Below are 9941 nucleotides of genomic sequence, written 5' to 3' on the forward strand. Positions count from 1 at the left end.
GTGGCACAATCATAGCTCACTGACTCCTTGAACTCCTGGGCTCAAGGGATCCTCTGCCTCAGCCACCTGAGTAGCTGGGACTATAGGCACATGCCACTGCACCTGGCTAATTAATTTTATTTTTTGTAGAAATGCGGTCTTGCCATCTTGCCCATGCTGGTCTTGAACTCCTGGGCTCAAGTGATCCACTCGCCTTGGACTCCCAAAGTGCTGGGATTACAAGACATGAGCCACCACACCCAGCCATAATATTGATTGATTGATTGATTGATTGAGACTGAGTCTCTCTGTTGCCCAGGCTTGAGTGCAGTGGCATGATCTCGGCTCTCTGCAATCTTGACCTCCCACATTCAAGCTATTCTTGTGCGTCAGCCTCCCGAAGTAGCTGGGATTACAGGTGCGTACCACCACAGCCAGCTCATTTTTGTATTTTAGTAGAGACAGTGTTTCACCATGTTGGTCAGTCTGTTCTCGAACTCCTGACTTCGAGTAATCCGCCCGCCTTGGCCTCCCAAAGTGCTGGGATTACAGGCGTGAGCCACCGCACCTGCCCAATTTTTATTTTTTAAATTGAGGTGGAGTCTTGCTGTATTGCACAGGTTAGTCTCATTGTTACGTAGCATATCTCTAGAAGTTTTTTATTTTGTAAAACTGAAACTCTACCCATTGAACAACTCCCTTTCCCCTTCTCCAAGCCCTTAGCAACCACCGTTCTACTTACTAAAAGTCTGACTACTTCAGATACCTCATGTAAGTGGAATCATAAGATGTGAATCTTTTTGTTACTAGTTCATTTCATTTAGCTTAATGCTTTTTGTTTGTTTTTGAGATGGAGTCTTGCTCTGTTGGCCAGGCTGAAGTGCAGTGGCGCAATCTCAGCTCACTGCAACCTCTGCCTCCCGGGTTCAAGTGATTCTTCTGCCTCAGCCTTCCGAGTAGCTGGGATTACAGGCGCGCACCACATCAGCTAATTTTTGTATTTTTAGTAGAGATGATGTTTCACCATATTGGCCAGGCTAGTCTTGAACTCCTGACCTCATGATCTGCCTGCCTCGGCCTCCCAGAGTGCTGGGATTACAGGCATGAGCCACTGTGCCCGGCCAGCATAATGTTTTAAGGTTCATCTGTGTTATAGCATGTGACAGAATTTTCTAGGACTTAAGGGTGGATAATATTCCATTTCATGCAGAGACTACTTTTTGTATCCAGTTATCTGTTGATGGCGTTTAGCTACCTCTTGGCTATTGTGAATAATGTAATGAACACAGGAGTGCAGATATCCTGTTTTCAGTTCTTTTGGATAAATACCCAGAAGTGGAATTGCTGGATCATGTTGCCTGGTAAATTTTTTTGTTTTGTTTTGTTTTGTGAGACAGTCTTGCTCTGTCACCCAAGCTAGAGTGCAGTGGTGCAGTCACTGCTCACTACAGCCTCCACCTCCCAGGCTCAGGTGATCCTCCTACTTCAGGGAGTAACTGGGATCATGTGAGCCACTACGCCTGGCTACTTTTTGTATTTTTGGTAGAGATAGGGTTTCACAGTGTTGCCCAGGTTGGTCTTGAACGCCTGACCTCAAGTGATCTGCCTGCCTCATTTTCCCAAAGTGCTAGAATTACAGGCATGAGCCATTGTGCCTTGTTTTTTGTTTGTTTTTGAGATAGAGTTTCACTCTTGTTGCCGAGGCTGGAGTGCAGTGGCGCAATCTCAGCTCACTGCAACTTCCGCCTCCCAGGTTCAAGCAATTCTCCTGCCTCAGCGTCCTGAGTAGCTGGGATTACAGGTGTCTGCCACCACGCCCTGCTAATTTTGTATTTTTAGTAGAGTGGGGGGTTTCTCCATGTTGGTCATTAATTTTATTAATTTTTTACTGGTGTAATGCCCTCTTTGGCTTAAAAGGACTATTGTATGAGGGCAAGACTAGCCCTACCATAACCCCAGTGCTGGGAACTACCTGGCCCCCCGTGGGTGCGCAGAAAACATTTGTTGCATGGGTGAGGTTCAGAGTGATTGAGTAACTGGCCTTGGTTCCATAGCTCCTCACAGCAGAAGTAGAATTTGCCCTTGGGTCTAAATGACTTGGCATTTATGTGGCTCATACCAGTCATGTACCACCTCCATTGCTGTTTTTTTTGTTTGTTTTTTTTTTAAGATGGGGTTTCACCATGATGGCCAGGCTGGTCTTGAACTCCTCACCTCGGGGGATCCACCCACCTCGGCCTCCCAAAGTGCTAGGATTACAGGCGTGAGCCACCGCGCCCTGCCTATTTTTAACTTTTTAGAGATGGGGTTTCACCATGTTGGCCAGGCTGGTCTTGAACTCCTGACCTTGTGATCCACCCACCTTGGCCTCCCAAAGTGCTGGGATTACAGGCATGTGCCACTGCGCCCAGCCCCACCTCCATTGTTTTTTAAAAAAAAATTTTTTTAAACAGCTAGGTATGGTGGCTCATGCCTGTAATCCTAGTACTTTGGGAGGCTGAGGTAGGCAGATCACCTGAGGTCAGGAGTTCAAGATCAGCCCGACCAACATGGTAAAACCCCATCTCTACTAAAAATATAAAATTATCCGGGTGTGGTGATGCATGCCTGTAATCCCAGTTACTCGGGAGGCTGAGGCAGGAGAATCCCTTGAACCTGGGAGGTGGAGGTGGAGGTTTTGGTGAGGCGAGATGGCACCATTGCACTCCAGCCTGGGCAACAAGAGTGAAACTTCATCTCAAAAATAAGATAGAATAAATAAAAATTTTTTGAGATGGTCTTTTTGTCACCCAGGCTGGAATGCAGTGGCATGATTATGGCTCATTGCAGCCTTCATCTCCTGGGCTCAAGTCATTCTCCCAACTCAGCCTCCTGGGTGGCTAGGACCTCGGGTGTGAGCAACCACATCTGGCTAATTAAAAAAAAAAATGGTAGCCATAGGGTCTGACTGTGTTGCCCAGGCTGGTCTCAAACTCCTGGGTTTAAGCGGATCCTCTTGCCTCGGCCTCCCAAAGTGCTGAGATTACAGGCATGAGCTGCCACACCTGGCAGCTTGTATTTTTTCAGTTAGAATTTTTTGGGTTTTTTTGGAATGTTTGTTTTGAGACAGAGTCTCATTCTGTCACCTGGGCTGGAATACAGTGGCATGATCACAGCTCACTGCAGCCCCGATCTCCTGGGCTCAAGCAATCTTCCCACCAAGTAGCTGGGACTACAGGCACACACCACCAGGCCAGGCTAATTTTTGTATTTTTTGTAGAGATGGGGTTTTGCCTTTGCCATGTTTCCCAGGCTGGTCTCAAATTCCTGGGCTCAAGTGATCTTCCCACCTCAACCTCCCAAAGTGCTGGGATTACAGGCATGAGCCACTGCGCCTGGCCAGATTGTTTTTTCTTTTTAATTTTGATAACATGACATTTCATGTCACTGGATTACAATTTGTTCTTTTTCTAACATTTTCACTGTGGAATTTCCCTCCTGCAGCCAGTATTTATTGTACTCACTGACGTGTTCATGAAGCGGAGAGTTGGGTGCCCACTTCCTGTTACGGTATTTCATCTTAGTGTTAAAGCCTCCCTTGTATCTTCAGGAACGCTGTCATGGTAGCAAACATCTAACTTATCCAAAGTGCAGGCCACTTAGCTTCTTATTAGGAGAAAATGTTTTCTGTCTATCTTTCAAAATAGCCTCATTGTTCTTCAGTGATGCCCCAGTTTGTCCCAGGTGTGGAGAGAGCGCGTGGCCCTGGAGGTGCTGGTGGGCTCGTCGGGTACGTGCTTCCTCCCTGTGTGTGTGTGGGAGAGCTGCCCTGCTCTACTTTTTTGTTTTTTAGATGGAGTCTCGCTCTGTTACCAGGCTGGAATGCAATGGCGCATCCCAGCTCACTGCAACCTCTAACTCCTGGGTTCAAGTGATTCTCCTGCCTTAGCCTCCTGAGTAGCTGGGATTACAGGCACGTGCCACCATGCCCAGCTCATTTTTGTATTTTTAGTAGAGACAGGGTTTCACCATGTTGGTCAAGATGGTCTCGATCTCTTCACCTCGTGATCCGCCTGCCTTGGCCTCCCAAAGTGCTGGATTATAGACGTGAGCCCCAGCCCCTGCTCTGCTTTTTATTGTATTCAGCAAACATTTGCAGATGCTGTGGAGCCCTTGTAACTACATTTTGCATAAGTTGGGTCAAATCAAATTCCTACACTCACCAAACTCATACTGGCTGCTGTCCTTCTCGTGCTTCTCCTCTGGTTCCAGTTACATACGTGTCCCCCCTTTCCTGTGACAGGGCCAGATCGTGGCACCCAGAGGCTGTCGGGACTTTGGCTGGGACCCCTGCTTTCAGCCTGATGGATATGAGCAGACGTAAGGAGCTCTGTTTCTTCCCTGGGGTGTGGGGTTGGCATAGCCATGGTTTGGGTTGGGCCAGTGCCCCGCCCATGTGCAGGCATGCGGATATGGGCGGGGGAGGCTCCGAGGGTGCCGTTCCAGCCAAAAGCAGCTCTGCTGGGGTGGACACTAGGAATCTGGGTGGCCCAGACCATGGTTGGGGAGGCAGCCAGATGGTGCTAGGAGTCCTGGGCTCTGAGGCTCCAGCTCACCCCACATCAGCTGTGTGGCCAGTGGTTCCACCTCTCTGGCCTTGGCCTGTAAGCTGTACATCTGACAGTTTTGTTTTGTTTTGTTTTGTTTTGTTTTGAGATGGAGTCTTGCTCTGTCACAAAGGTGGAGTGCAGTGGTGCAATTTTGGCTCACTGAAACCTCTACCTCCCGGTTCAAGCAATTCTTTTGCCTTAGCTTCCTGAGTAGCTGGGACTACAGGAGCATGCAACCACGCCTGGCTAATTTTTTTTGTATTTTTAGTACAGACAGGGTTTCACCATGTTGGTCAGACTGGTCTCGATCTCCTGACCTCAGGCGATCCAGCTTGGCCTCCCAAAGTGCTGGGATTACAGGCGTGAGCCACCACGCCCAGCCAAATCTGACAGTTTTATGGTATCATTTTTTTTTCCCTTTTGAGACGAGAGTCTCATTCTGTCACCCAGGCTGGAGTGGGCACGATCTCAGCTCACTGCAACCTCTGTCCCACAGGTTCAAACGATTTTCCTGCCTTAGCCTCCTGCGTATTTGGGATTACAGGTGCCTGCCACCTCGCCTGGCTAATTTTTGCATTTTTAGTAGAGATAGGGTTTCACCATCTTGGCCAGGCTGGTCTTGAACGCCTGACCTCATGATCCACCCGCCTTGGCCTCTCAAAATGCTGGGATTACAGGCATGAGCCACCGTCCCTGGCCTATGGCATCATTTTCTGACCCTCATCTAGGTTGGGAAAATGTCTGGACTTTTGCAGCCTCTGGTGGGCACTGTTTTATGCCCTAACGGTACCAGTTGTTCTCAGTAGTTCATACGAATCCTCCCTTATTCACACAAGGGCCATTGTTGGAATCAGGCTTTCCAAGCTGGAAGGGCTGTTAGGGAGTACAGTCTGAAGCCCCACAATAGCCCCAGCAGGGGTGAGGACATTGTGAAACCAGCCACTAGCCACATGGGGCTATGGAGCACTTGCAGTGTGGTGAGACCCAGGAACTGAATATTTTTATTCAGCGTTAATTCACTTAAATAGCCATACCTGGCTAGTGGCTACTGGCACAGAGCAATCTGCAGGCCACAGGTAGGGTGTGGGATTCACCCCTCTCTGCCATGCTGGCAGGGAGGTAGGCCCATGGCCAGCTATTCAAGTGCTCCCCCGCCCTCCGCACATTAGAGGAGACTGTTGTGTTTGCTCTGTCAGGCCCCACTGCTTCCTGTCAACAGATGACAAAGCTGATCAAACATGCAGCTCATCTCCCCTGTCCCCAGCTTCCCTTAATGACTTTGGGCACACTAGAGCAAGTTTAATGTCCCTCCATGCTCATTCATGGGGGCGTCTGCCTACAGGGGAATTGAAAACATCATCCAATTTTTAAAAATTCACTGGCTGCCAGGAGCTGCTGGGCCTCAGTCCCCTTTCCTGGGGGTCTGTGAGCTTTGGACTCCAGGGATAAGAGTAGGGTAGGGAGGGGATGTGCTTCCTCCCTGATCAGGGCTCCCTCTGAGCTGCTACTGTCACCCCTCAGGTATGCAGAGATGCCTAAGGCAGAGAAGAACGCCATCTCACATCGCTTCCGGGCCCTGCTGGAACTGCAGGAGTACTTTGGCAGCTCGACTTCTGTGGCTGGAGGTGCCTCCGGCTGGGGATCTGGGGAGGGCTAGCCTGAAACCTACGTCCTTCAGGATTTCTACTTCCTGGGAGTGTTGAGTAGCCTCACCAGCCTGTCTGGAGGAGCAGCTGGCTCTGCTCTGAGAAACTTTGGGCAACTGGACGCCATTCTCTTGCTCTTAGGGAATTGGTGCTGTCTCCTGCAGCCTCCAGGCCTGGGATCCTGAAAGGACCTTGGGTGGTAAAGCTGGACTTGGTGGAGTGAGGGTTTGGAGAAGAACCATGCAAATCACCTCTGCTGTTTTTTAAATGTAGCAAATCACATTTCTGGGTGAGACTTGTTTCCAGAATAAACCAGCTATATCTGTTTTGAACCCTGCCGCAGGCAGGTGTCTGTCTCACTGCTTTGGCAGTGCGGGAAGCCTTTTGGTTGGGGGTGGGGATGGGGACACTGGCGGTGCCGTTTGGAAGGCATTCAGATGCCACTGTGAGCTGGAGTGCTACATCTCCACTCGCGTTCTTGCCTCATTCTATGGCACAGATTGTGGGCTGACTTTCTCCGTGCTGGATCTATGCTGTCCCCCACCAGGGGGACAGGGACTCTGTGAAGCCTTGCTGGATTGGGGACTGGGTGGTGTGGCCCGCCCAATGCTTTTGTCTTATGCTGTTACATATCAGACCCGCTAAAATGTTGGTTTAGGCCGGGCACGGTGGGTCATGCCTGTAATCCTAGCACTTTGGGAGGCCGAGGCGGATGAATCACTTGCGGTCAGGAGTTTGAGACCAGCCTGGCCAAGATGGTGAAACCCCATCTCTACTAAAAATACAAAAAAGATTAGCTGGGTGTGGTGGCATGTGCCTGTTATCCCAGCTACTTGGGAGGCTGAGGCAGGAGAATTGCTTGAACCTGGGAGGCAGAGGTTGTGGTGAGCCAAGATCGCGGCAGTGCACTCCAGCCTGGGTGACAGAGTGAAACTCCATCTCAAAAAAAAAAAATATTGGTTTACAATTACAATACCCAGTTCATTTTTATGGTGGGGAGGGGCTGGAGTCCTCAACCCCACTTGGCTTGTAGCCACAGTTCAGCCTGTGGGCTGCAGGCCCCTCAGGAGGCCTCGCTCATGCTGCACACCCTTACTCTGTGCCCTGGTGAAGCCATTCCCTGGAAGGAACTTGCCCAGGTGGCTCCCTTGTCATTGTGCCCAACCCCAAGGACATTCCAGGGGGGCATGGGGGGCTCAGGCTAGTGGGGCACCCCCAGGCTTGCTTCTGTGCCCACAGGCAGCTCTGGAGAGGCCTCTGCAGTCCCTGTGACTCCATCCAGCAGGATGGTGCAGGGTAGCAGTGTACCTGGGTTAGGACAGAGTGTCATTCCTTTGCTCCCCTCTTGTCTGCAAGCCCCAGCTAGGTTAAAGCCGCAGGAAGCACTGTGCCCCTGCCCAGCCTCCTGAGTCTCCTTGGTGGGTGGGAGAAGTCTGGCTGGGCCTCAAACATGGGGTGCTGGGAGCCTGCCTGCTCCCTGCTGGGTGATCGTAGATGCAGCCCCCCTGTGCAGGGGACCCCAAAGAAGAATCACGGGCTGCCTAGCAGAGTGGATACATAGGCCGGGGCAGGGCACTGTTTCCTGTTCAGCTCCTCCAGAATTCTGTCCTGGGTGCACATGACACTCCTGGCCCCTTTTTTGACTTTAGCTACCTGTGATACTATGAAGTATATATCTGGGTCCAGGCGAGGTGGCTCATGCCTATAATCCCAGCACTTTGGGAGGCCAAGGTGGGAGGATTGCTTTGAGCCCAGGACTTCATGCCCAACCTGGGCAATATGGCAAAACCTCGTCTCTACAAAAATTTGCTGGGTATGGTGGTACGTGCCTGTGGCCCCAGCTACTCAGGAGGCTGAGATGAGAGGATCCCCTGAGCCCAGGGAAATTCAGGCTACAGTGAGCCATGATAGCTCCACTGCACTCCAGCCTGGGCAACAGAGTGAGACCCCGTCTCATTTTAAAAAAACGTGGCTGAGTGCAGTGGCTCACGCCTATAATCCCAACATTTTGGGAGGCCCAGGCGGGCAGATCACCTGAGATCAGGAGGTTGAGACCATCCTGGCCAACATAGTGAAACCCCATCTCCCCTAAAAATACAAAAAAGTTAGCTGGGTGTGGTGGTGCATGCCTGTAATTCCAGCTATTCAGGAGGTTGAGGCAGAAGAATCGCTTGAACCCAGGAGGTGGAGATGCAGTGAGCCGAGATAGTGCCATCGCACTTCAGTCTGGGCAACAAGAGCAAGACTCCGTCTAAAAAAAAAAAAACCCCAAAAGGCCGAGGCGGGCGGATCACGAGGTCAAGAGATCGAGATCATTCTGGCCAACATGGTGAAACTCTGTCTCTACTAAAAAATACAAAAATGAGCTGGGCGTGGTGGCGTGTGCCTGTAGTCCCAGCTACTCGGGAGGCTGAGGCAGGAAAATTGCTTGAACCCGGGAGGCGGAGGTTTCAGTGAGCCGAGATCACACCACTGCACTCCAGCCTGGCACCTGGCGACAGAGTGAGACTCTGTCTCAAAAAAAAAAACCCCAAAAAACAAACATGTACTTGGTCTTCAACCCGTTTCCTAGCATACAACTCTAGAATCCTCAGAGGCCGAGCACTGTGGCTCACTCCTGTAATCCTAGCACTTGGGGAGGCCGAGGTGGGTGGATCACCTGAGGTCAGGAGTTCAAGACCAGCCTGGCCATCATGGTGAAACCCCATCTAAAAAAAAAAAAAAAAAAAAAATCCTCAGAAGCTCCACAGTGGTGTCTTTTTGTGTGCTGAGTTGACTGGTGGCTGGCAGGGCCTAGGTAGCTTGGTTAGGGAAAGACTAAAACAGGACTAGAAGCCTGGGACTTTCAGTCTCCACCCCCTGCCACACCTCCAGGGAGGAGCGGGGCTGAAGGGTCAATTGATCCCTGGTGGCCAGTGGTTTATTCAATCATGGCTGTGTAATGAGGGTTCTGTAAAAACCCAAAAGGCCAGGGTTTGGGGAGCTTCTGGATAGCTGAACTTATGGGGGATCCTGGAGGGTAACGCCCCAGGGAGGGCACACAAGCCCTATGCCCCTCTCCCCACACCTCGCCCTAAGCATCTCTTCATCTGAATTATCTGTAATAGCCTTTTTAATAAGCGAGTAGGGTGGAGCCGAGGCCCTGGGCCCATTCAACTCTCTTATTCATCACTAGGAACTTTAAAAAATAATTTAAAAAAAAATTTAGGCTGGGCATGGTGGCTCACACCTGAAATCCTAGCACTTTGGGAGGCCAAGGCAGGCAGATCACTTGAGGTCAGGAGTTCAAGACCAGCCTGACCAACATGGTGAAACCCAGCTCTACTAAAAATACAAAAAATTACCCAGGCATGGTGACGCACACCAGTAATCCCAGCTACTCGGGAGGCTGAGGCAGGAAAATTGCTTGAACCCGGGAGGCGGAGGTTTCAGTGAGCCGAGATCACACCACTGCACTCCAGCCTGGCACCTGGCGACAGAGTGAGACTCTGTCTCAAAAAAAAAAACCCCAAAAAACAAACATGTACTTGGTCTTCAACCCGTTTCCTAGCATACAACTCTAGAATCCTCAGAGGCCGAGCACTGTGGCTCACTCCTGTAATCCTAGCACTTTGGGAGGCCGAGGTGGGTGGATCACCTGAGGTCAGGAGTTCAAGACCAGCCTGGCCATCATGGTGAAACCCCATCTAAAAAAAAAATACAAAAAAGATTAGCTGGGTGTGGTGGC

At 50.6% G+C, this 9941-nt stretch overlaps 1 protein-coding gene across 4 annotated transcripts in view; it reads left to right on the top strand.

Moving 5' to 3' along the window:
- The window catches only part of ITPA (inosine triphosphatase), a 14964-nt gene extending 8418 nt beyond the window's left edge, over positions 1-6546 (top strand). For 3 of the 4 annotated variants that reach the window (XM_017504792.2, XM_017504794.2, XM_017504793.2), the window contains 2 exons: positions 4262-4338; positions 6090-6546. In XM_017504792.2, the coding sequence (XP_017360281.1) occupies positions 4262-4338; positions 6090-6225 (213 nt within the window). In that variant the 3' untranslated portion in view covers positions 6226-6546. Of the gene's footprint in view, positions 1-298; positions 342-4261; positions 4339-6089 lie in introns of those variants that run through there. The other variant, XM_037730029.1, reaches the window with a different exon arrangement.
- Positions 6547-9941: the final 3395 nt, after the last annotated feature.

The sequence above is a fragment of the Cebus imitator genome, unplaced genomic scaffold, assembly GCF_001604975.1.
Source record: "Cebus imitator isolate Cc_AM_T3 unplaced genomic scaffold, Cebus_imitator-1.0 Scaffold328, whole genome shotgun sequence".
Lineage (NCBI taxonomy): Eukaryota > Metazoa > Chordata > Mammalia > Primates > Cebidae > Cebus > Cebus imitator.